Source organism: Lacerta agilis, chromosome 1 (genome assembly GCF_009819535.1).
Source record: "Lacerta agilis isolate rLacAgi1 chromosome 1, rLacAgi1.pri, whole genome shotgun sequence".
NCBI lineage: Eukaryota > Metazoa > Chordata > Lepidosauria > Squamata > Lacertidae > Lacerta > Lacerta agilis.
In genome coordinates, this window is record NC_046312.1 from 40,365,666 (window position 1) to 40,391,083 (window position 25,418).

The 25,418-nt window shown below is 45.1% G+C and overlaps 2 protein-coding genes across 4 annotated transcripts in view; both read left to right on the plus strand.

The window, feature by feature from the left end:
• The window catches only part of LOC117044408 (protein dispatched homolog 2-like), a 28,577-nt gene extending 13,769 nt beyond the window's left edge, over positions 1–14,808 (plus strand). Inside the window, exons 3-8 of one of the 2 annotated variants that reach the window (XM_033145151.1) lie at positions 1,286–1,315; positions 4,218–4,341; positions 5,514–5,626; positions 8,915–9,033; positions 9,639–9,736; positions 10,721–14,808. In XM_033145151.1, coding sequence (XP_033001042.1) covers positions 1,286–1,315; positions 4,218–4,341; positions 5,514–5,626; positions 8,915–9,033; positions 9,639–9,736; positions 10,721–14,131 — 3,895 coding nt within the window. In that variant the 3' untranslated portion in view covers positions 14,132–14,808. The remainder of the gene's footprint in view (positions 1–1,285; positions 1,316–4,217; positions 4,342–5,513; positions 5,627–8,914; positions 9,034–9,638; positions 9,737–10,720) is intronic. The other variant, XM_033145159.1, reaches the window with a different exon arrangement.
• Positions 14,809–17,173: 2,365 nt separating this feature from the next.
• Positions 17,174–24,819, plus strand: LOC117044431 (small kinetochore-associated protein-like). Of its 2 annotated transcripts, none has more exons than XM_033145194.1 (9): positions 17,174–17,194; positions 18,589–18,667; positions 19,223–19,340; positions 20,982–21,041; positions 21,954–22,053; positions 22,637–22,751; positions 23,678–23,739; positions 24,037–24,111; positions 24,530–24,819. In XM_033145194.1, exons 2-9 carry the CDS (start codon positions 18,598–18,600, stop codon positions 24,662–24,664), a joined length of 735 nt encoding a protein of 244 aa, XP_033001085.1. In that variant the 5' UTR covers positions 17,174–17,194; positions 18,589–18,597; the 3' UTR covers positions 24,665–24,819. The 2 variants fall into 2 exon arrangements, with proteins under 2 accessions (XP_033001085.1, XP_033001095.1); XM_033145204.1 differs by lacking the exon at positions 17,174–17,194 and adding an exon at positions 17,494–17,508.
• The last annotated feature ends 599 nt before the right edge of the window (positions 24,820–25,418 follow it).

Genomic DNA, 25,418 nt, shown 5'->3' on the forward strand with positions numbered 1-25,418 from the left:
ATGGAGCTCAAGGCAGCGAACACAATTCCCCCCTTCCTCGTTTAAATCCCACAACAGCCCAACTGCCTCCAGACACTCACATAGGACCTTCACTGCCTTCACTGGTTCTGATTTAAAAGAGAGGTAGAGCTGGGTATCATCTGCATATTGATGGACACCTAGCCCAAACCCCCTGATGATCTTTCTCAGTGGCTTCATGTAGCTGTTATAAAGCATGTGGGAGAGGACAGAACCCTGAGGCACCCCACAAGTGAAGGCCCAGGAGTCTGAACACTCATCCCCCAACACCATTTTCTGGACACGGCCCAGGAGGAAGGAGCGGAACCACTGTATAACAGTGCCCCCAGCTCCTCTAGATGATCCAGAAGGATGTTATGATCGATTGTATCAAAAGCCACTGAGAGATCCAGCAGAACTAGGAAACAGCTTCCACCTTTGTCCCTAGCCCGCCGGAGGTCATCAACCAGCGCGACCAAGGCAGTTACACCACAAAGGCTCTCACTCCTAGATTCTGCCATTGTGCCTTTTGAAACTTATAACCTATATTCCGAGCGGATGTGGGGATTGTGCCCTGAATTCCTCAAGGAAACTTTCAGGGATTCCCCAGCTGACAGTCCAAGTCTTTCGCCAAAGGACACAAACTCCCACCATCCCTTGCTGTGCTGGTTGACCCTGGTGGAAGTTGTTGTCCGAAGCTGCCTGGAGAGCCATAGGTTCCCTCCCGCTGTATTAGATGCTTCAGCCTGGTTGCTGGTTTAACAAACCAAGTCAACAGAGGACCCCTGTAAGCTGCAGGGACAGCCAAGTCCATCATCACCCAAACTGCCAACCTCCCTGAAATATATTTGGAGTCAAATGTGGATTTCATACTCTTTATTCAGCTCATAGTAGCGAGGAATGGTAGTTCCCCCAAAACATCTGCTTTATATACATTATTTACACAATGGGCCCCACGTGATTGGCTAATTCCGGGATTCTCCTGTAGGCCAATCAGGTTGCGGATTCACTTCCACCTGGAGCTGGATTGGGTGGCTCCTGCGGACCAGTCAGACTGCTGCATTCTGGATCCTATCGTTCTAGGACCAATCAGACTGCTGCATTTTGGATCCTATTCAACTCAGTACATAACACTCCCCAACCATGCTATTTAGGGTTCATTGTCTCATACTGCATCCAAGACCTCTGCCTTTGTCCTTTGCCTGCCTGGAAGGGTTAACACTCTCATGAATGGAGACTTCTGCCTGGGCTGAAATTAATAAGCCAATGAATATCTTTCTCCCTACAGACATGACAAAGTGTTCAGGATGCCAAAGAGGTAGGTTACAATCAATCTCTCTACCCTATCATCATGTCTTCTCCTCCTCCTCACACCCTGCTATTAGGAACGAGGCAATGTATTATTCCTGGTGACATCCCAGGCAGGCAAAGAGCTGCAGCTACATTAGTAGGTTCACAGCTCCTCATTAAGGGCTTCCCATCTGTTTCGAGTCCCCCACTCCCCCCAACCCAACCCAACCCTCTTTGCAAGAGATGTACTCCGCAGCTTTAAGGAAAAGCTAGCCTTCCAGAGAGCTTTCCCCATATCACACTCGAACCAGGTATTGCTGTGTTGTTCTGCATGTATGGCCTTCCTTTGCACGTTGCACTGTTTTGCACGTTCGACATTTAGCATGCCCCATTATGCTCAACATAACACGTGAAGTGTCAACATTTTTTCCCCTTCACATCACAAGTGTTTCACACGAACATAATCAGGTAGTTGGAGACAGTAGTGGCTCCCCGTGGTGTTTCTACCGTGTAAATATGGTGTGCGTGTAAGATATGTAGTACTTTCTGTGTTGTGAAGCAGGCGTATGCTAACTTCTTCATTTGTGCCTATACTGAAATGGATTTAGTGCCCTGAAGCTAACATTAGTAGCTAAAGGCATTCGGAAACAGGAACCTAGGGACTGGCCTTCCAAAAAAAAAAAAAAAAAGTGCTTTCATTCAGCTGAGCATGCTGGGTTGAGCATCTTGACTCACTGCATGATATCGGTCTCATCTCTTCACTTCTGCATGCTACAGCCTCTTCATCTTCCAAGTGATGACACTGTTTATTTGCCTCAGCTAGAGATCTGCTACCAAGCTGCTCCTCTGACAGATGCAGCATAATGCAAATAAAATGTTAATAGGGAAATTCAGGGAAAGGTAGAGGGACTGGATGGAGGGCCAACATTTCTTTGACAAGAATTTTCAGATCGGATTTTGAAATGTTTCCTTTTGGGAGCTTCACCGCCAACCTATTGGAGAATGTTAGCCTGGCCCAAAGAATACTCAGTGAAAAACCACCCCAAATGTCTCTGGCCATGAATGAAAATGGGGGCTGACTGGCGCAGCTGTAGATCTAGTTTAATAACTGCCTAATACCATTTTCATCGTAGGGAAGGAAGCAGCAGTCTTGGCACCTGACCCTTTCAGTCTTACCTTCTCAGCTCGTTGCTTCTTTCATCCACTAATCTAGCTCCGTTCAGTATTACCTGAGCCAAAGGCTGTGTACAAACCATGACTTGCCCCCGAAGAATCTGGGGCACTGTAGATCATTAAGGGTGCTGGGAATTGTAGCTTTGTGAGGGGTAAACTACAGTTCCTGGGATTCTTTGATGGCAACTACATACTTTAAATCAGGAGTTGTCATCCTGGTCCCTACCGCCCACTAGTGGGCATTTCAGGATTCTAGGTGGGCGGTAGGGGGTTCTGTGGCACAAGCTGAATCCTCCTTCCATTGAGCACTGGTGGGCGGTAAGGAAATTTTTACCATCAAGAAAGATGCATTAGTGGGCGGTAGGTATAAAAAGGTTGACAGCCCCTGCTTTAAATGGATGGTGTGTATGGAGCCAAAATTTATCAGAAGAGAATTTCGAGAAACATTTGATAACATTCTTTTTGACCACCCCAGAACTATAAAATGAGGAGGTTCTAATTTTGATTGGAGCAGTACTGCTGGGGAAGGGAGTGTCTAACGTTTCCCTCCTGAGTCATTTCTCCCAAAGAGAAATCACTCCCAAGTTGTTACACTAGTCCTGCTGGTGAATAATAGGCAGGTACTTACTTATATTATGCATCTCTTTCCTTCCAGCAAGAGGACTAAATGCAGTGTGTGTGTGTGTGTGTGTGTGTGTGTGTGTGTGTGTGTGTGAGAGAGAGAGAGAGAGAGAGAGAGAGAGAGAGAGAGAGATTTCAATCCAGAAATAGCACAGCATCTCCCCTTCTCTAGCCCCACTGCTCCAATCAAAATTGCAGGCTTCACCCCTGCTTTAAAGAGGAAGCTGAGAGATGGTGACTTCTGTTTTATCTCTTACTGCAGTGAGAAAGACCAACCATTAGGCTGTCTTAGGGTATGTTCACATTAGTAGCTTGAAACATAGCAAGGTCACCCCCTTCCCCCTGCATTTCAAGCCCCATTTTCACATCAGAGAGGGAGCAGGGATGTCTAATATGTATGGCCTTTTTGGTCTGGAGGTTAAATGCTGAGACTTCAAGGCAACCGCTAGTTTGGCTGGACCTCTCCTCTAAAATAACTTGATAGGGTTTCCCTCTCAGCTTCTCCTTATTCCACCCCAAGAGGAATGGAATAATTTGGTCATGCATAGTGCTAAAAACTGAGCTCCATTACCACACAGTATACACCTCCTCTCCATCTTTGAAAATGGAGAGGGGACATGACAAACAAGATACCCCCAAGGAGCAAAGAATACAGGTCCCCAGCTGCAGGACTGTGCCACAAGAGCCCCCCCAAGCATGCATGCTAATGTCATTTCCCTAACCATTCTGGGATAAATAAGGCACATTTTAGCCACTTATTTATTTGGGGGATTAAAGGAAGAGCCTAATTTCAGGACAGAGTGAGGCAGGTAGGTGGCCTGTTCTCCAGCTATGAAGACTTGGGGAATAGTTACAGGTACAGCTTAGTATGTCGCCATGCGCTTAGGTAATCTGAACCAATAACTTGTGAACCCAGAGCATGAGCCAGTGACCCGCTCCCACCAGCACCCACCCTGAAACCTGGTGCCAGATCACACCAGTAACCAGTGTGGGTTTTCACTGGTAACGTCAAAAGAAAGAACCCCCCCCCTTTACCCACGAGAGAGAAAGAGAGAGAGGGAGAGGGAGAGAGAAATGAATGAAACAGCAAATGAAATGAAATGGCAGCTTCTTGTTTTCCTTTTGCTCCTTTCCAGTTTGTCCCAAGTGATTGCTGAGTGGCCAGTCGCTGTCTTAGTGCTCTGTTCGGTGACCGTGTTGGTCTGTACGCTGGTGAGCGTGTTAGTGGGAAATTTGCCTGATTTTTCTGAACCCTTGATGGTAAGTTCCTGCAGATGATCTGCCTCAGGGACATACAGTATCCTTCCATGTAAAGGTTGGTTACCTTTCCCATGCTTTAGAGTTGCCCTGGCTAATACTTGTAGGTGCCTAATGAGATTTCTTCTCCCCACATACTTCCAATAAAATATGTAAAGAGTGTCAGTTTGCATTTCTTCGTACAGAAAGTATTGATCTGATGTGTAGAGATCTTTCCTATTCTAATTAGCTCAAGAAGGTTCCGGAAGCTTCTCTGTGTGAAACAAGCAGAAGGTTCATGATGTTTGGGTTATTCCTTCAGAGAAGCTGAGTACAGCTGGTTCTGTTATCTCTTCTGTCCAGATCATGCTGACTATAAGAATAGGCCAGAAGGAGCCTGAGTTTCACTTTCTCTTTCTATCTCTCTTCCTTCTGGTGTGGTATTCTGTATATAGTGTTAAGGTTTAGACTTATTATAAGTTATTGTAAGTTTCAGTTAAGTCTGCTGCAGCTGGACTTCTTATGGACAATGCCAATCCTGAACATACTGGATTTGTCACCATTATGCTCATTTGCCTTCAGTAGCAGTGAAGCTCTGCTGGATGAAATATTAATTGCCTCTGGTCTATTTTTTTGGGAATCCTGCAACGTGTTTAAGTTTTTACTCTGCTAACTCTACATTGGAGTTCTGCTCTGGATCAATGTTGAGTAGAATTTCCACTACAAAGAGAACATGATAAGTGTTGTCTTTTTAAACCACTCTTGTAGATTTTCAGAACTCATTAAATAACCTTAATAAAGTCCTGGTGTAAATTATGGCCTTTTCTGGTGTGGGGAGGCTAAATCCAGACTTTGCATATTTGGCAAAATCCTCGTAGCAAAAGTCCTATTGACATGGATGGGAGCTGCACAAGAGATTTGCATTGAATTGAAATGAACTGGAATTTCTTCAATCCCATTGAAATTAATGGGAGATCTTACCTATTGAAACACTTCATTAAAATGGGTCCAGACTTGGTTTGCTCAGGATTAATTCTGGTTATCCAGTCTTGAAATCTTAAATTTGTACATGTTTCAGAAAAAAGGACTCATCTGAACATACACGTTAGATTAGTGCTGCAGCCAATGGTGTATTGTAAATAGAAATGTCCTTGTATAACATCTTGAAATGTGTACATTTTTATATTTATAAATAGGGATTTGAGCCACGAGACACCGACATAGGCAGAAAGCTCACCGTCTGGAAGAATATGAAAAGCCACACAGGCTATAAGAAGATTCTCTCTCTTTCCCCTCACAATGACAACAGGTACATGTTTTGGGGGCAGGGATATGGATTACAGATCTTCGATTACGACAATGAGATTGTTTTACTGCAAAAACAGATGGCTGAATATCAAAAAGAGCATTGGGGAATTTAATATAATCTATTGTATTATTGCATTGTGATCTAGCCAAACCCAGTTGCCCCAAAACTGAAAAGCCTAACAAACAGTGGGCCAAATTCAACTAAATAGTTTCACTAGTGGGAGCCAACACGAGCAATAGGATTTCCCCCTCTTTGTTCCCTCCACACACCTTTGCCAAATCTGCTTGAGAGGTTCAAGAGATGCCCCAGAACAGCGCGTGGGGCAAGGAGAGAGGGAATGCCTTTGCAGGACTTTCAATTCTGCCCATTATAATTAGCATCTCTAGAGCAGGAGTGTGGAACCTTTGGTCCTCCAGAGGTTGCTGAACTACAACTTCCATCAGCTCTAGCAAGCATAGCCAATGGCTTGAGATTATGGAAGTTGTAGTTCAGCAACATCTGGAGGAGCCAAGGTTCCCCACGCCTGCTCTAGATCAAGGGGCTCCCAAACTCTGGTCCACGGGCCACTGGCTTCCTTCAGGTGGTCTATAGCATGTTTGTAAAAATAGTTAATTATTGTAAGCCATGCCATAGTAGTTCATGGGTTGGTTACTTCCAGACTGGATTACCGCAGTGGTGCTCATGCCGGATCCGGAAGCTGCATTTAGCGCATAATGCTGCAGTCCGATTGCTGACAGGAGTAAGGCCTTGTCAGCATATAGCACCTGTGCTCAGAGATCTGCACTGGTTGCTGATTTGCTACAGGCTCAAGTTACTATTAGTATACCAAGCCCTTAACAACTCTTTTTTAAATATACTTTTCAAATATATACATTTCATTAATTTTTACAATCCATTGAACATTTCAAAATTGGACTTCCTTCCCCCTCTTTCTGTGGTTCCTAAAATGTATTTTTTCATATCTTCTGCATATCCAAATTCATTTAATTTACCCATGTAATTATCTATTGTAAATACCGGTATATACTCTTATAAAACTGCAGGTTATTAAAATAACTCTGCTAATGTTTTTATCTGTTTACAATTTATCTGTAAATATTCAGTAAACCATTTCCATTCTTTTATAAAGAGTTTGTTATCTTGATTTCTTAGTATTCTGGTAAGTTTTGCCATTTCTGCATATTCCTTAAGTTTTTGTATCCATTCTTCCTTTACTGGGACTTCTGTTTCTTTCCATTTGGGGGCAAGTAACATTCTTGCTGCTGTAGTAGCATACATAAATAGATTTCTATAAAAACTATAAAAACACGGGCACTGATCTACCCATTGGATTAACCAAAGTTGTTGACATCCCTGCTCTAGAAAGAACAATGGCCCATTTCTTATTATGTTATGTATTGTGGAACCATCAATATACATGGTGCTTAACAGCATAAAATAGGAACTGAAAAAAGACTGTACTCTATATTTCCACACTGGAGGAGGCAACAATATGGGGGGGCAGGAAGCACAGGGATAACAAACAAGAGGCACAGAGGCTTGTCTCCTAGATGTTAATGTAATGGGTTTCCTACCATATTTCTGTGAGTCAGATATTCAGGCAAGGTGTTTCCATGGAAACTAATCATTAGCCAGTCTTCCTTAGGTCTTCTGAATGGTGCAAAAGCTGGCCTCCCCTCCCCCAAGGATGATGATGATGATGCTAACCATCACCACCACCATTTTATTGTTTATACCCCACCTATCTGGGCAGCTTACAGCATATATAAAACATAGATGTGATCAAGGTGTCTGTAGGGCTGGCCTAAGGCATTTTATTTAGAGGAAAGAGCAAGACATTATGGCCAGGAGTTGTTTTTTTCGGGGGGAGGGGTTATTGAGCTTTTTGGGGGGGAGACCACAGGTAAAAAATCCCCTCAATAAAAGGACATTGCGGGGGACAGGCTTCTGTTGAGGGTGCAGAACCTCAGTGAATTATTTTTAATGCTTTTCAATAATTTTTGAGGATTTAAATTTTATGAGGATTTCACATGGGCTATGCCCAGTGCTTTTTTTTCTCCTTAAAAATATGTTTAGGGGTACTCTCATTTTGACTATAAAAAAAAAAAAATCACCATTTTATAATTCAAATCGGGGAAAATAAATACAGTAAATGGAGAAAAGTACTAAGATTCACAAAATGTTTAGGGGTATGCGTACCCCCAGGGAAAAAAGCACTGGCTATGCCCATGTTACCCACCCTTCTTGCGCAGTGGTAGTTAGCTCTTACTTCATCACTGGCAATGGGGCACTGCCCTTCACCCCTGAGACAAACAGGCGAGTTTAAAGGGTGCAGTACAGGCCATGCCACACACCTCTCTTCTCACCCCCACCCTCTCTCTGATGTGGGGCAGTGGATTTGGCTGCGCCTTGGAGTGCTCAGACTATCCCACCGCCTACGGCCAGCCTTTATATTTGTAAATAAATAAAAACATGACGCACCATGGGCTGCTTCCAAATAAAACAATGTCGGCACTCGGTAAGTGCTGCGTCCCTGGAATTTCCGCTGCTTGAAGAAGTTGGGTGAGCATAGGTTTAGGTGAAATTAAGGAGCATCACAGAAGGAAATTTCCTCCCCCCCCCCCTCGCCACAAAAAAGAAAACCTCTCTGTGGGGAAGAACAATGTGGGGTGAGGTGACATATTTCTAGGAAGAAGGAGGGGGCAGGAACTTATTTAAGTTACACTGTTGTTTACGTTCCCTCCAAACATATTGTAGGATCCAGGGGCGTCTTACCCATAGAGGCTAGTGACGCGGGGAACCAGGGCACCAAGTTCTGGAGGGTGCCAGGGAAGAGGCGGAGGCTGGACATGGCACCTCCCGGCATCAGCTCGCCGCCCTCACCCGCCTCCGCCATGCCGTGCCATGTCTGGAGTCTCCGTCTGCCATGGCCACCGCGGCACGAAGCAGCCAGCTGAGCTGGGAGGCGCCACGTCCAGCCTCCGCCTCTTCCCTGCCGGGGGAGCTGCCCTCCAGCTGCTGCCCACCTCCTCCAGCCCCGCCGGCAGCGCCATCCTCCATAAAACACTCTGGGAAATGGGGGGGGGTGCCGGAGGGAGTTTTGCACCATGGCACTGGATGTGCTTAAGACAGCCCTGGTAGGATCCAAGCCTGGCAAAGGGCAAGGGCAAGAGAGGAGGGAGAAAGAGAAGCCTTTCTTACAGCTCTGTATCGTAAAAGCCATGCAGATGAGTTGCAGAACAATGCTCAGTTCAGGACAATGTCGTTTCTTTTCTTTTTTTTTGCTAGCTACGGGGACATAGGCATGAACAGAGGGCAGAGATCCATACAAGGCGAACGAGAAGCAAGAATAAGGAGGATGGTGGAGCCAGACTATGAAAAGGATGGCTTCTTTTGTGGACCCCCAGGTAAGTTTTGTTTGAGATTGCCCCGCAGAACTGACCAAGGCAAGAAAACAACCCCCCCCCCACTTCCCACAGACACATTTAAAGGCTGCAGAATCTTAATCAGCTTAGAGTTGGCCAATATTGTGTGGTGTGTGTGTGTGCGCGCGCATTAGTATTAGTGAAAGGACTCAGAGATGCTTCTTATCCCCCAGCCTCAAAAACCCACAAGTTACAGCACTGGTAATCCAAGGACATGGGTAGAAACTGGAATGATTTGCTGCTTTGAGAGTTTTAAAATAAAATAAAATGAAGCAGTGTATAGATTTTATGAAATAAAACAATAAATAAATTAAATAAATGACCAGGTGCCAAGTTAACAGGAAAATAAAATAAAGACTAGATAGCTGTGGCATAGACCAAGTTTAAGTGAGTGAAGAAACCAATGGTTTAGCAAACAGGGTAAGTCTTGTATGGCTACTTCTTTGGAAAGCAGAGTTATACAAGGACAGTGGAAGCAGCCTATAGCATCATCCCCCCACCCCACCCCACATGTCTAGAGCTTGTTCCAAGTAGGTTGTCAGGTATCTTTTCTGTTACATAACTGTACCTACTATTTTGGCCCTTAGGGAAAAGTTATTCTCAGCTGGTATTTATGTCCACAACTGCTGGAAGCTTATGGAACTTGAAAGCAATACAATCCATGTGTCAAATGGAACAGGACAAGGTTGGTATTGCTGTAAGGAATATGCACACACTTATACTCCTGGATTGTTTCAACTTCAGGTTAATGCTATTGAATCAGGGTGAAATCCAGCGCCGTCTTAAAGGGATCGGGCGGCCTGGTGCGACGATCCCTCGGCGCCCCAGGTGGGCCGCCTCTCCGCCCACATCCCTCCTGCGCTGGCCGCCCCTCGGGAGGGGGGGTGGCCGAGCGGGGGATGAGGGGCGTGGCGCTGCAAGCCGCCCGCCCTCCGGAGCCCCAGCTGGAGCGTTGGGAAGGGTGCGCAAAGCCCCGCCGCTCCAGTGCCACGCCCCTCATCCCCCGAGGGGCGGCCAGCGCGGGAGGGAGGTGGGCGAGCGGGGGGTGAGGGGCGTGCGCTGGAGCGGCGCGGGGCTTTACGCGCCCTTCCCAGCACTCCAGCTGGGGCTCCGGAGGGCAGCCGGCTTGTAGCTTGCCCGCTGGCGGGCAGGCGCGGGTTGGGGAGGGAGCGCCCGGTATGCCGGCGGGCTCGCGGGGGCGCCCTGGTGCACCGCACCACTCAGCCCCTATTATGAGACGGCCCTGGTGAAATCCTTACTTACAGATATAGTTTATCTCTCTCTCTCTCATACACACAGAGAGGCACATAGGAGGTGCCTTAGTCGGACCATTGGCCCATCTCGCTCAATATTGTCTCCATAGGCTGGCAGAGGCTCTCCAGGGTTTCAGATTGGGGATATTCCAGCCCTACCTGGAGATCTTGGGGATTGAACCTGAGACTTTCTGCTCTACCACTGAGCTACAAGCCTTCCCCACAAATTCCGTAGAGCACTACATCCTGAAACACAACACTATGCTTTAAAAGATGACTGAAACAGGGGACGTGTGTGAACAAAATCTTTAAAACTCCCCATCCTCAGAACAAGACATTTGTCAAAAGGATAAAACAGAAAAGGATGTGGCAGTGGGGCAGGTCTAATTCATTCTTTTCCCCTTTGGCTTTTCCAGATCCGTTCTCATGCAGAGTTTGGGAATCTCTGCCAGCGTACTGAAGCCAACGAATGCTGTCCAAGTTGGTCTCTTGGAAACTTTATCGCAGCCCTGTACAACCGGTCTTCTTGTTTAGAGGTTACCGAAGCTGATGTTTCCCACACCCTCGTGCTCCTTCGTTCGTGTGCCCCCGACTATCACAAAGGTGTCCTCGTCCCTCCTTGCATCGGTCCCAAGACTGAAAGAGACAAGCACGCCCAGTGCTCCAAAATCCCTGAGAAATGCACTCGCTTCCATGCTGTTTACCAGCTTCTTCATTTCCTCGTCGACCGAGATTTTCTCAGTCCACAGACAGTGGGATACCAAGTGCCAACCCTGAAATACAGCCTGCTGTTCTTGCCTATGATGAAGGGAGCATCCATGATGGGCATCTACCTGAACAACCTTGAGTCGTGGGACTTGTTTGATAATTACACCTCCATTACTGGGATGGACCTGGGCCTTAAGCAGACATTATTCCAGCACTACCTATTACTGGATACCGTGTATGCAGTCTTGGCGATACTGGCCATATTTCTAAGCATATTTTTTTATTTGCGCTCGGTCTTTATTACTTTTATCACCTTAATTATTGTCTTTGGTACCTTGATGATTTCCTATTTCTTGTACAAGGTGGCCTTCAGATTCTCCTACTTCCCTTTTGTAAACCTAACAGCGGTAGTCATTCTCAGCAGTCTTTGTGCCAACCACACCTTTGTCTTTTTCGACCTCTGGAACCTGAGCAAGAGCCAGAACCCATCCGCTGGGCTACTGCAGTGGGTAAGACTAACCATGCATCACTTTGGGTATCTCATGCTAGCATCTTGCCTGACGACTGGTGCTGCTTTCTACGCCAGCTACATGAGTTACATAACCGCCATTCGATGCTTTGCCATCTACATGGGCACCTCTGTCCTGGTGAACTTGGTCTTCATGCTGACCTGGCTTCCTTCAACCGTTGTGCTGTATGAACGTTACCTAGCAAGGAACTGTGTCTATAAACCAGAGGGCTATTGGAATAACAGTGGGCACAAGAGTGTCATTCTCTCTCTCCACCACATTCTCAGGCATATCCAGAAAACCTGGCACGAAACGGCCAAGTTATTATTTGAGAAAGTTCTTCCTTGTGGGGTGATAAAGTTCCGCTATATATGGATCTGCTGGTTTACTGCCTTGGCTATAGGGGGTGCCTACATTTCCTGTCTGAACCCTAGGCTCAAACTGCCTTCTCTAGAGATGTCATCTGTGCAGGTTTTCAGGCTAAGCCACCCCTTTGAGAGGTATGATGCTGAATATTGTAACGAGTTTATGTTCGAAAGGCTGGAGAGAGGAGAAGACCTGCACATGCCCGTCACTATTATATGGGGTGTACTCCCAGTGGACAATGGGGATCACTTTAACCCCAAGAGCAATGGTACTCTGGTGATGGACCCAGCATTTACCATCGAAAATTCTGAAGCTCAGCTATGGCTGCTGGACTTTTGCCAAAAAGTTAAAAACCAAACTTTTTACTACTCTGAACTGGAACAAAAACCCACCGTTTGCTTCATGGAAGAATTCCACCGGTGGATGGATAGCCGCCAGTGCTCTAAGAGAGATCACAGCTTCAACCTCTGCTGTAATCACTTCTCCTTCCCATACAGCAGAGAAGTCTTCCTTCATTGCATCAAGATGATGATCATGGAACAAAACAGAGACGAGGCTGAGACTCAGGACCTAGGCCTCAGATTTGATGAAAGAGGCAACCTGGTTGCTTTGGTGCTACAGTTTCAAACCATTTACCACTACAGCTTCAACTATAGCAAGGCCAAGCATTTCTATGATGAAATTGGCCTCTGGATAAGAGAAGAGATGAAGGCAGCCCCCATGGGGCTTCAGAACGGCTGGTTCACCAGCAAGCTGGAGCTCTACAATCTCCAGCACAGTGTGGACACAGAGAGTATGGTAGTGCTGGGCTTATCAATAGCCATCTCATTCATGGTTCTTTTGCTCACAACTTGGAATGTCCTTCTTAGCTTGTTCTCCGCCGCAGCTATTACAGGCACCGTTCTGGTAACTGTCGGCCTGTTGGTCCTCCTGGAGTGGCAGCTCAACGCGGTGGAGTCTCTATTCATTTCGGTAGCAGTGGGTCTCTCCGTTGACTTCACGGTCAACTACTGCATATCCTACCACTTGTGTCCGCATCCTGATCGCCTGAGCCGTGTAGCCTTCTCCCTGAAGCAGATGAGCTGTGCCACTGTCATGGGGACTTCGGCTTTGTTTTCGGCAGGTGTCATCATGCTGCCTGCCACCGTGCTGGCCTACAGGAAGCTGGGCATTTTTGTGATGATGATCAAGTGTGTCAGTTGCGGCTTTGCGAGCTTCTTCTTCCAGTCTCTCTGCTGTTTCTTTGGCCCGGAGAAGAATTGTGGACAAATAATTTGGCCTTGCACTCGTGCTCTGAAAAACTATTCGGACGACCCGAGCTCTTCCAACAGAACGTTTACCTGTGGAGGAAATGAGAAGCAGAGTAGGTTACAAAAAGGTCAGGAATCCAACAGTGCAAATGAACAGTACGAGCTCCAGCCTTTGGCCAGGAAGCTTAGTGACAGCTTTGACAACAGCACCTCTACAAGCAAGTTGTCCAATCGTCCATCTGTCTTATCTGAAGACATTCAGCTCCAAGATAGCAAGTGCTCTGGAATGGAAATTCATCCTTCCTCTGAAAAGGACAGACAGAAGCTGGAACAGAGTGCAGGGCGTCATGTAACCCTTTGCCAATGTCCAGCCCTGCAAACATCTTCTCCTTACAAACCTGGAAGCAGCTCAGGAAATGAAGCAGAAAGTCATAGGGACAGGCCTTGCAGAGACTGCAGATGTAAAAAATATGGCCATAAAGCTTGGGACCATCTTCAGTCAGCCAGCACAGTTGATGACAAACTGCTGAATAAATCTCACTCCTCAAGCAACACCGATCAACAAAAATCAGATTATACCTCAGAAAATAGTAATGTACCAGAAACTGAAATGTACGAACTCCACAGATGCCTTTATTCCACTGGCAGCTCTTTCAGTGCTCAGAATGTCTCCAGTGAGACATCCCTGAGTGACTTTGAACCAAGCGTAAAACTCATGGAATCCGCCAGTTATTGCCCAGGTCATTTAGATGTAGCCGGTTCTTGCTGTCCAACTCAAAGAGGTCACCTGAATGGAAAGAGAGACACCCTGAGGCTGGACCTGAGGGAGACTGTCTTTGACACATCTGCTTCAGCATCCCAGCAAAACAGCGGATTGAGGAAAACTCAAAGGTTAGGAGTAGGGGGCGAGGATCCAGTTGTCTTGCCAAACAGCAAACCAGATATGCCTGATGTTTGGATCAAGCGTTCTGGCGCCCAAAACTCTGGATACTGAAATGAACATCTCAGAGGAAATAATTGCTATTTCAGGGGCAAGGATAATTAATTTCCATTTTGAGTAGTGAGTATAAAACTTTTCCAAAAACAAGAACAGGCTGCATTTTTACAAAGCCAGCAAACCTGGTGCGGATTAGAGGCAGATGTTATTGCAGTGTCAGCTGTTCAACTGCCTGCTCAATACAGTGCCATATTCTCTATTATACTGCAGGTTTATTAAGCAAGAGTTCTTTGTCATTCTCTCCAGTGCAATTCGTTTTGGAGTAAACGGAGAGGCATGATGATGAGTGGAATAAGTGTGAAGTAAATGGCTCAAAGGATATTTTAAAGACAAAGGAAAACCCTTTTCTAAAACATCATTGCTACTAACCGACTGAATATTGATGGCGTGACACAAAAAGTGTATTTTAGCTCAGTCATCGCTCTTTTCACCATCAGTCAAACAAATCTCCTTGGGGAAATTGTATTCAGATAGCTGAAAGTAATATTATCTGGGGTACTTTCTTTCAGAGAAGACTAACCAGTAGCCCTTCAAAAACAATGGTGGTTGCTCTCCCCTACAATTTCCCCCTACAATGTAATTTACAAGTGGAACCTGCAAGAAATTGTTTTGCAGCGTGGAACATTTCTGTTCTGGGGTCCAGCCAGCCATGCCTTTCCCTAGATATACTGTTTCATTACACACACACACACACACCAGTTTTCCACCTCCCTGCCAGTCAGGATTCTGTGGCCACTGAGCATGCTCAGTCCTCATTGAGTCTGCTCCTCCTACTTATTTTGTGCCCTTCTGCAAACCTTAGTCCCCCTACTGATAACTTCCTCTTGTGCGTGGATGGTGAAGTTTTGGCTGCAGGAGAGACCTGGCACGCAGAGAACAAGTTTGTTACTAACATATAAGATCCCTAAATCAGAAATTAAGCATATTTTTCTCTTTCCCACTGACAGTGTGCTTAAAGTTCATCAGACATTTTTCTTGTAATTCTTCATTTTCTGATATGGGTAATTTGTGTTTCACCTTAGCTGCTAGTATTTCATTCAAAGCTGTACAGAGATGTCTAAGTTTGCATATTTATGGAATCCTGCAATTTACTTTCTCTCTCTCTCCACTGGCCATGTCACACCCTGCCCTGGCCCTCTCAACCATCACAATATTTTTACATTTACTTGTCAAAGTGATATCCCAGCGTAAAAAATAAACATGTTTCCTAAACTGGGCTCAGAATCTTAATTATTTTTGTTTGCACAGCTAATCGTGTGATTTATATTATTCATACATGGACAGAGTTCCTTCCACCCACCACCCACACCAAGATCCAGGGCTCTCTGTACTTTCACACACACACCCCAGTCCCTCCATCACTATTTAAGTACCACTGTGCTCTTCCCTGAGGGTTCACATGCATTTTCTCAGCAGGCCAGTCCTATCCTGTAAGCAGACAGAAGTGTGCATTAGTTGAACAGATGTACTAAAAATGTAAAGGAAGCTCTTGCTAAACATTTTTGCTTACTGAATTAAATTAGAAAGGGGGCAAGGCTGTAGGTTTCCCTTGACACCAGCCTCCCACAAGCTGGTGCTCCACATGCTTTGAACTCCAACTCCCATCAACCCCAGACAGCATGATCAACAGTCAGGGATTATGAGTACACTAGAGTACATCTAGAGTACACTAGAGAGGGGATGTCGGCTTCACACAATCCAATGTTGCCACAATATTGCTCTCTGGCTGTTTGAAGGGGTACACTTGCACAAAAGCAGGACATACCCCCACAGAACATCTGTGGCATGAAACGTTACAGGATTTCACCAGGAAGCTGTTGGGCATGCACTGCCTGGCCATATATGAATCTCAGGCTAGAGTGCAACAAGCCAAACCAAGGCAGGAAATAATCAGGTTGTTGACTTTTTGTTTCTCGGCTAAAAAAAAAAAAGCTGCACGACAGGAGTATACACCAAACACTTAACCCCTAGCTCCACCAAAGAATCACGGGAGGGAGCTATATTTTATTAAACTGGAAACTATAGCTCTTTAAGGGGTAAATCCCTGGATTCTTGTGGGAGGTAGTTCGTGCTTTAATTTTATGGCGTGTACACGATCATTGTCTAACTACCGGGAAGGTGCGAGTAGAGTGGAGAGTAGCCGGCATTGCTAAGTGTCAGTCACTACTACAGGCTGCCTTGTTCTGTCCACTTGTCATCCTAGCTGAGGGACACGTGTATTGTCACCTTTGCAAAGCAGGACACGTCTCAGCAGGGCTGCATTCCCCTAACCTTAAAGCCCGGCAGCGACGGAAGAAGCGACACTTGCTGGCACATCTGCTTTCTCAGCAGCGCTGAAGGTACAAAACGCCCGACGCCGGGTGTGTCCTAGAAATAAATATATAGGCTAGTGAGTAGTCCACCCAAGTCTGCAACCCGAGGGGCACTTCCTTCGGAGCAAGCCCCATGGAAATCTGTCCGATATAAGCCTCACTACGCATCGCTTCAAAGCAGAGCAACAGCAACCAAAACATCCCCTAAACGATAACACGCCCTGTCGTGCAAAACCTTTATTAAGCCTCTCCTCGACCGCTTCCCACAGCAGCGCAGGGCAAGATCCTCCTTCAGCGCCGGAGTCGGAAGAGGCTTCACTTTTCATCCTGCGCAGGCGCCGCTTCGTCGGGTTGGTGTGGTGGGGAGAAAGCAGCGGGGAGCCGGAGAAGCCGATTAATTCGGCGCCTGCGCAGCGGGCTCCTTCTTCGGCTCGCTCGAACTCTCGCGTGATATCGCGGTGACTGGAGTCGGTTTCCGTTCAAACGCTGGCGGGAGTTGGGCGGCGCCGGTCCCGATAAAGCGCAGCAGGAGGAGGGGAGCCGGTTGTCCCGTTGTGTTGAGAGGGCATTGTCCAATTAGGCGGAGGGAACTATTGTGCTGCGGCCTTTGCCCGCTAATACGCGGTGCGCTCTGTACATGCCCAGGAGAAATACTTAACCTCATTGACGCTTGTTATCCACTGAGCCGTGGGAAGCTCCCGGGGTGCTGCTCTTCCTTGGTGGTTTGGAGGCCTCCGGAGACTTAACGGTATGTGTGCGTTGTATTTGCAAATACGTGGCTGGGGGTGCAGCATTAAACGACACTACCCCGCAAAGGCCATGGCTCCCTCTTGACCCTCGGGGAGACCAGCTCTGTCCCCAGCAGGGCTTTTCCCCACCCCAACCTTTGCATTGAGCTGGTAGGCTGCTGTTTTGTCTCTTCTGTAGGCAAGGTATAACCAGCTCCTTCAACCTTTCCTCGTAGGATCTGGTCTCCAGGCTCCTCAACATCTTTTGTCTCCCCCTCTAGACACCTTCCAGTTTGTTGACGGCCTCCCACAGCTGCCCACAGCTGCAATACTGGTCGGTATGGGTATTTTCCTTGTAAGCTGCACTTTGCCTGTGATGTGTACGGAGCTATTCCCTTGCGGGGAAGTGGGCAAGACATATGTTCTGGCCTCGTCCATGTTGCTTTCCCCAACATTTGGAAAGGTCGAGCCTGCTGTGTCTCTGCTTCCCTGCCTTGGATAACACAGCTCTTTTAAAATGTTGTTGTTGTTGTTTGTTGTTATATTTTTATTAAAGATTTCTTAGTTTACAAAAATCCATGCATCGTCTCTTTTTTCAAGTTGCGTTTTCTACAGATGTTTCATTTGTTGTGAGACATTAGTGTTGCGTACAGTACAGTATTAGGTTAGGAAGGAAAGGGAGGGAGGGAATGGTGAGTGGGATGGGGTCAGGTGGTTATGTTTCTATTGTACTTAGTGTATATGTCAGCGTCACTTGTATAGGTTCTCTTACTATTTGCTTGTTGTATTTCCTTGGTGTTGAGAGAGGTTGGGGGTGGCCTAGGATGTGGTTTGTTGTCTTTGGTTGGCTGTAGTGAGATTTGTTTTCGTGTGTGAGTGTATGTGTATTTTTGGATCAGGTTAGCCAGATTGATTCGTATGCTGTCAGCTGGTTGATAATGCAGCTCTTGAAGATGAAGCTGGCCTGCAAATAAAATGATTAAAATCAGTCAGTCATGATAAAACTTATAAAAGAGGTGCTGTGGATCAAACTTGTTGGGAAATGATGACTTTAAATTCTAGGCTATCAGTGAAAACCTAGTGATGGGGTTGATGTGTTTGTGCATCTTGAAATGGGACTGACGTTTCCAAATTTGAGAGATGAGCCAGCACATTCAAAACAGATGCCATATTGTATGGGCATGCCCTTTTTTCAAATCAGCCCTCTGTGTAGTATGCAAGGAGCATGATTGAAACAAGGGAGGTGACTTCCTGCTGGGTTCTTTATTCTTCATCCACTGCTAGATGTTGTAGTGCTGTTTTCCTCTGGTTTGTTTCATTCCTTGTGCCTGAGGTGGTCCCTGCACTTCATGCATCCTATAGGTTGCAGCAGTTTGACTAACAAACATGGAATGCTTCTTTCCTGTTCTCATAGGCTTTCAATATGCAGAATGAGATGTCCAGGATTCCCATCTACAGCTTCCAACAGCCCAAAGTGATCAGTATGCCAACAGGTCTGTTAGGCTCTTGAGAGAACTACTGTATTGTTACTGTATATCTGTGTGTGTGTGTGTGTGTGTGTGTGTCCCCATGTTGCTCATCTTCAAGTGCTCATCCTAACAGCTGTGGCAGCCAGGATGAATCTCCCAGGCTAGAGGATGGCTGGAGAGCTTGTGGTCCTCCAGATGTTGCAGCACTCCAGCTCCCATTGGCCAATAGTCAGTAGTGATGAGAGCTGGAGTCCAGCAATTTTTAGAGGCCCACAAGTTCCCTGCCCTGTCTAGAATTTTCTAATAAGCTGCTTGCCCTGAGTTGAGCTCTACCGTGTGATCAAACCTTAAGTTGGCACCATGTGCCCAGACCTTCACTGAATCTGCATTGAAATATCATCTAGGTAAAACAAGGGCCAAACTATTTACCTTTCTAAATGCCTGGTGTAGTTGTGAGTTTTTAGGGAGAAAAAAAGTGGGTCTTCAAATGCTGTTTAAATGTGGAGACTGAGGGAGGTGCTGTCAATAGTGTGAGTTATTGAGTTTCCTTTTGTTTTTAAATGGATTCCTTATTTGCAGATCCACATTCAAAAGAGCATTGTTTTGTCAAACCTGACCTGGGCCCCCTGAAAGCTCCTGATTTCACTTTTGGTGAAAATGTTCCTGTGCGTGCTGCCCTCAAAGACACAAATCAAAGGTAAGTATAAGTGTATACTACCTACTGAACGTGCCCTAGACACCTGAGTTGCACTTGACTGGGATATGAAGAAATAGACAGCTTTCTTCAAAGCCATGGCTAGTTTTTGGAACTCCTTACCCATTAAGGCCTCTCTTCTACCAGCTGATCTGTTGACATTATTGTCTCTTCTCTATTTTATTATTGATAGTCCTGCCTTCTTGTCCCCGCTATTTTATAAAAAACATATTTAGATGTGCAGAGTGATCTGAGCATTTCTTTTAATGCAAAGGTGTTGTAAAATACCTTTTAAAAAGCGAACAAAGCTTGTAATCATTGGTATTTAACAACAAACCTGACTGCTTGACATTTCTCAGCAAATGTGCTGCTTTATCCTAGAATCAGTAGAACTAACAGCACTAACAGGAAGCTTGGAGGTCACATTGTCCATCCCCTGCTTGATGCAAGCTGCAAGTACAGTATTCCTGACAGATTGCTATGCAGCCTCTGCCAACCAGCTTCTGGTTTAATGTCCCAGTGGTGTCCAAACTTTTTTCAAAGAGGGCCAGATTTGATGAAGTGAAGGGCCGTGGGGGCCGACCAAGGTTGACCTTTTTTCAGGATTCCCCCCCCCCAAAGTTGTTGAGGTTTTTTTAGGATTTTACCCCAGGAAATAAACTGCCACAGGAGCCAGGTTACACCAACTGGCGAGCTGGATTGGACCCCCAAAATGGACTTTGGAAATGCCTGCCCTAAGTGAATGTGAGCCCATCACCTGATGGAGCCTGTATTTTTCTAAGTTCTTTTACAGCTCAGGACCAGGTTACTTGAGAGACTGCCTTATCCCTTATGCATCTAGTAGATTGTTGCAGTCTGCAAGTTTCTCCTGCAAGTTCCAAAGATATCTGAAGCCTGCTCCATAATAGCTCGGAGCAAAACTTTTAGTGTGGCTGCCCCTGTTCTGTGAAATAGCATTTCTGTCAACAGCATTTCTATCTGCACTTTCTGGAAACAGTTGAAGGTTATGTTCTGACATACTTTACCAGCTGCTGGAGAGCCAGTGTGGTGTAGTGGTTAAAAGCAGTAGACTCGTAATCTGGTGAACCGGGTTTGTGTCTCCACTCCTCCACATGCAGCTGCTGGGTGACCTTGGGCTAGTCACACTTCTTTGAAGTCTCTCAGCCCCACTCACCTCACAGAGTGTTTGTTGTGGGGGAGGAAGGGAAAGGAGAATGTTAGCCGCTTTGAGACTCCTAGGGTAGTGATAAAGCGGGATATCAAATCCAAACTCTTCATAATGGATCTGTACCCTGAATGCCCACTTGTTGGGATGATTAGCCTTGTTTTAAATGTATTTCCTTTTTTGTGTTCTGAATTGTTTGAAATTATTTTATGTGTAAAAACAACTGGATATGGTGGTTTGGAAGGTTTAATTAAACATAATCATAATCATAATCATACAGTAATAATAGGTTTCTCATAATGTTTAGCCAAAAGCTACTTCCTTGCAATTTCTACACTTGATGAAATGTACCAAATGGTATGAAGGATTTTTGGATTTAAATAACGGCAAATGTTCAGAGGATCAAGCTGCTAGTTGGTTTGGTTTTGTAATAATAATAATAATAAAAGCTACAAATATCATTATTTAACTCTGTTAAGGTTCATGAAGAAGGCAACACAGCCACCACCTAAGAAAGCAGCAACGTCAAATGCTCGAACGTGAGTGCCCCAAAGCAAAGCTGTTTTTTACGCTTTTTCTTTCTCTGCTTCCTACTTGTTCACAACATGAATATATCTGTATATAGTTTTGTATTATGTGATTTTTTTTTAAAGTCACCCTGCAGCTTCAGTGTGCAGCTATATACATTCGTACCTTGGTTTTCGGACAGCTTAGTTCTCGAACATTTTAGCTCCTGAACGCCGCAAACCTGGAAGTGACTGTTCCAGTTTGCAAACTATTTTTGGAAGCCAAATGTCCGACGGGGCTTCCGATTGGCTGCAAGAGCTTCCTGCAGCCAATCCGAAGCTGCACTTTGGTTTCCAGATGTTTTGGAAGTCAAACGGACTTCCGGAACGGATTCCGTTCGACTTCCAAGGTACGACTGTATATACTTCTGAATCCACGGTGAACACTGAAATGTCCAAGAGTAGTAAATAGCAAAGCTGTGAATGCTGTTATCATAGGCTGGTCAGAAAGTGCTTCTTGGTTAGAATATTCATCACATAGGGTTCTAAACTAGGAACTGCAGGTTTGCTGGATCTTCATTTTTCATACATTTAAAGGTTAAAAAGATTTCGGAGCCCAGTCCTTGCATGCAAAAATGCACCCCTAATTACACCCAAGCTTTCTTCATTTCAGCTGTGTAACTTAGGGCAGGGATGCTGGGAGGGAGTCGTTTTGTTGCTGCTATTGATAAATAGTTGGGAGTCAGAAATCCTTACCTGGGTACATTACCCAAAGATCTGGTACACCTGGATCTACCTTTCTCCCCTCTGCCTATGTCTTAAATGACAACTCATGTATATTTACCTCTTTCCATCTATGGTGTTGTGTGTGACCTTAGTCTGAATGTTAAATGCAGACAAACTGCTCATCCACGATGCATCAGTGATATGTTTTTGATCCTATAGCCCTATGAGCAGATACAGACGGGAGGCTGAGCTCAGAAACAAGAACAAGCAGTTGGAGTCTGCTAAATGGGAAGTGAGCTCAAAGCTGATGGAAGCAGAGGTAGGAAGCAAACTTGATTCTGATTATCCTAAAATGATCTCAACTCTGTGCTGGGTTCCCCCCAGATTTCTAACACCCTTCTAAGAAGATTAGGCAAATTCATGGAGAATAAGGCCATGGATGGCTACCAGCCATGGTGACTGTATGCTACCTCCCAAGATCAGAGGCATGTTGCCTCTACATACTAGTAACTAGAGAAGAACAGTGGGAGAGGGCTGATGCACTCATGTCCTCTTTGTGGACTTTGTATAGGAATCTGGTTGAGCAGATGCAATCTTGTCCCGGCATTGGCTCATTGGACTGTACCTGCCCAGTGGGTCACACTGTGTGTGTGAGGTAATTTAAAAATATGTTACCAGATTTAAACAGGTTTTGAAAAGGCCATCCAAGAAATTGGCTTGTAGAAATACAGTATTGTTAATGCCTGCTCATGCCAGCGGTCTATGCAGGGTGGAGGGCAGGCTTGCTTCCCTCTAGTGTGCAGTTTTTCATCCCTCCTGCACCAGGCAAGCAAATCTTAAATGCTTGAAGGCCTAATAAAAACTGGTGCTCTGCTGTTTGGTTTTGTTATCTGTACTTGCAGAAAGATCTGAAGAATGTGAAGGAGCAGTGCGATAGTCTGGAAAAAGAAAACCAGAAGCTGAAGAAATTTCAGGAGAGCTGCATGTTGATCTTGGCAGCTAGGAATTGTGACCCGGGTATAAAATAAAGTTGCTTCTCTGCTCGCTCTCCTGTATGTATACATCTGCAGTATACCATCACTTTCCCAAATGTCTTAATGGAATTGAAATTCCTTGGATAAAGTTCCCTGTGATATCTATCTATCTATCTTTCCTTCTTTCTTTCTTCTTACACTGGATGCAAGGAGGTTGCGGGGCCTTTTGGGGCCTCCTGTGATCAGGGGTCATGATTGCATGGAACACATACACAGGAACACCTGTACACTTCTAGGGGCTTCTTTTTGGTTATCCCACTGAGTGCGTGGCAGTGCTGGAAGCAGGGTCAGGGGGATGTGCTGATATTGGGACCCCAGTGCCCCACATTTGCCTTCATGTATTCATGGAGGAATGTGCAAAAAGGACTATGAGCTGGGTTTCAGTACAGGTTAAAAATCAGAGTGAATGTATGAAACTGTTTTAAGGTTAATTTGGACCATTGGTCAATTGAGCACAAGCTTATCTACTGATGGGCAACCACACTCCAAGGCCTAGAGCAAAAATCTTTCCCAGTAGTGTGGCTTTAAGTGGAGATACCAGGGCTTGAATCTTGTGCATGGAATGCATATGTTTCACTGCTGAACTTATAGTCCCTCCCCATGCGATCACACAGTGATCTGCAGAATCTTTTAAATTCTTAATTTGGTGTTTTAGATGGAGGAGGGGGTTATTGGTTTGTGTGGGGAGGTGTTCTTGTTTTTATTATGTATCTTACTTTTATCTTGTATTTTTATGTCATGAACTGCCCTGAGATCTATGAATGAATGGCAGTGTATAAATTTAATAATAAATTTTGAGTTGCTTATTAAGGGTAGTCCCAGAACTATGGGACTGGAGGCCATGCTTCTGGTAAATTAACGGCAAATGTATGGTTCTGACTTGTAAATGTTTCTTTTCATGCCAATTAGCTACAGGTGACAAAATTTTGGAAGAGGATGAGGAGAACCAGAAGACACAGGCTGAAATAATGGTGAGAGAATGAACCTGTTTCCTCTTCCCTAGGAAACTGCTTGCCTGTCTCTCTCCCTCCACCTGCAAAGTTTCTTCTATGCATTTTGCTGAGTTCCAGCTGTCATGGGTCCTAAATAACTAGGGAGATACCTTCTGAATATCTCCTGGACAGGATTTGACAGAACTGCTGTCCCTGATGCATGGCAGTCAGTGTGATGACCACTACATGTTGCTAGGCGACTGTAATCATCCCTGACCATTGGTCATGCTGGCTGGACCCCACCTTGTCAATCCCTTCTTGTGCCTTTTCTTTCAGGATTTGATGGAGAAGCTGACTAGTGACCTTGAACTATTCACCCAGATGGCAAAAGAGCAAAAAGAGAATCTTCAGGTATAAAATATGAATTTTCTTCCTTCTCCATTACTGCCAACATGCAGAGCATTTAAGCCTGACCACCACCACTGCTAGGTCTCCAGACACACAGCAACACCACACAAATTACTTTCTTCTAAATGTTTTTTTCTTCTCTGCTCACTTGACGCTAACCACACCTCCATATATATATGCAAACCTCTTACTTCCGTTTGGCAAGAGGGGAAAGACCTGACAACTTCGCACTGCAAGCAAGTCACTTTGCAGAGTGATCTTGTACCTGCTAACTGAATACAAGCCATGTAAACCTTGAAGGCTAGCAAATTTATTATGGCATAAGCTTCATGGGTTTCAGTATTTAACGTTTTTGCTGCCTTTATGAAAACTGAAAATACAAGTTGTGTGTACATTAACTATTAATTTTCTTTCCTTGTAGAAGACACACATCAAATGGAAGCAGGTGGAGGAGGAACAGGCCCATTTCTTAGAGCAGGAGCAGTGTTTTCATAGAGAAATGGAAGATTTGTTTGCCATCTTGGATCAGGCAGAGGAACTTGTTAATTCATCGTAACAAGAACTGAGCCATGTAATCTTGTGCTGATCTGCTTCCTTATTGGACTCCAATATATAGAGCAGGGGTATCCCTTGGAACTTTATAGTTTTAATAAGGTTTGTCTTTGAAACCCTTTGGTTTTTTTCCTTTTCTCTTTTTTTGTAATTAATTTTTGGGGGTAATTAATTGAATAAAATAAAAGCAAATCAGAATCATACGTAGGATTTCTTTTTTGTATTACAATGAAATAAATGAAAGAAGCAATATAAATACAATTTTAAAACACAGCATCTAGCACAACATATTACAATTGCTACATCAAATATAGAAAGCATTAAGTGGTCTGTCAAGGCCATCAGCAGTTTTCAAGTAGTTCTTGGGGAAGTTTGGGAATCAGTGCAGTAGTTCCCTCCTTTAGGAGGGGGAATACTTTGGTCAAATTAAAAACAGGATTTATTCTGTATCTATTCAATGAATTCACTCCTTTCTGCTTGGAATAAATGAAAATATTCCTGTTTATTTCAATACTGTTTACAACACTAGTATTACTGTACAGTCATACCTTAGAAGTCTAACGGAATCTGTTTGGGAAATCCGTTCAACTTCCAAAACATTCAGAAACCAAAGTGCGGCTTCTGATTGGCTGCAGCAAGAATGTTTGGGTTACACTGACTTCCAGGTTTGCGAAGTTCAGGAGCCAAAACGGCCGAGAATCAAGGCACGATTGTACTTGGTTTCACTTTAGTATCAGGGCGATGAAAGACAATAGTAA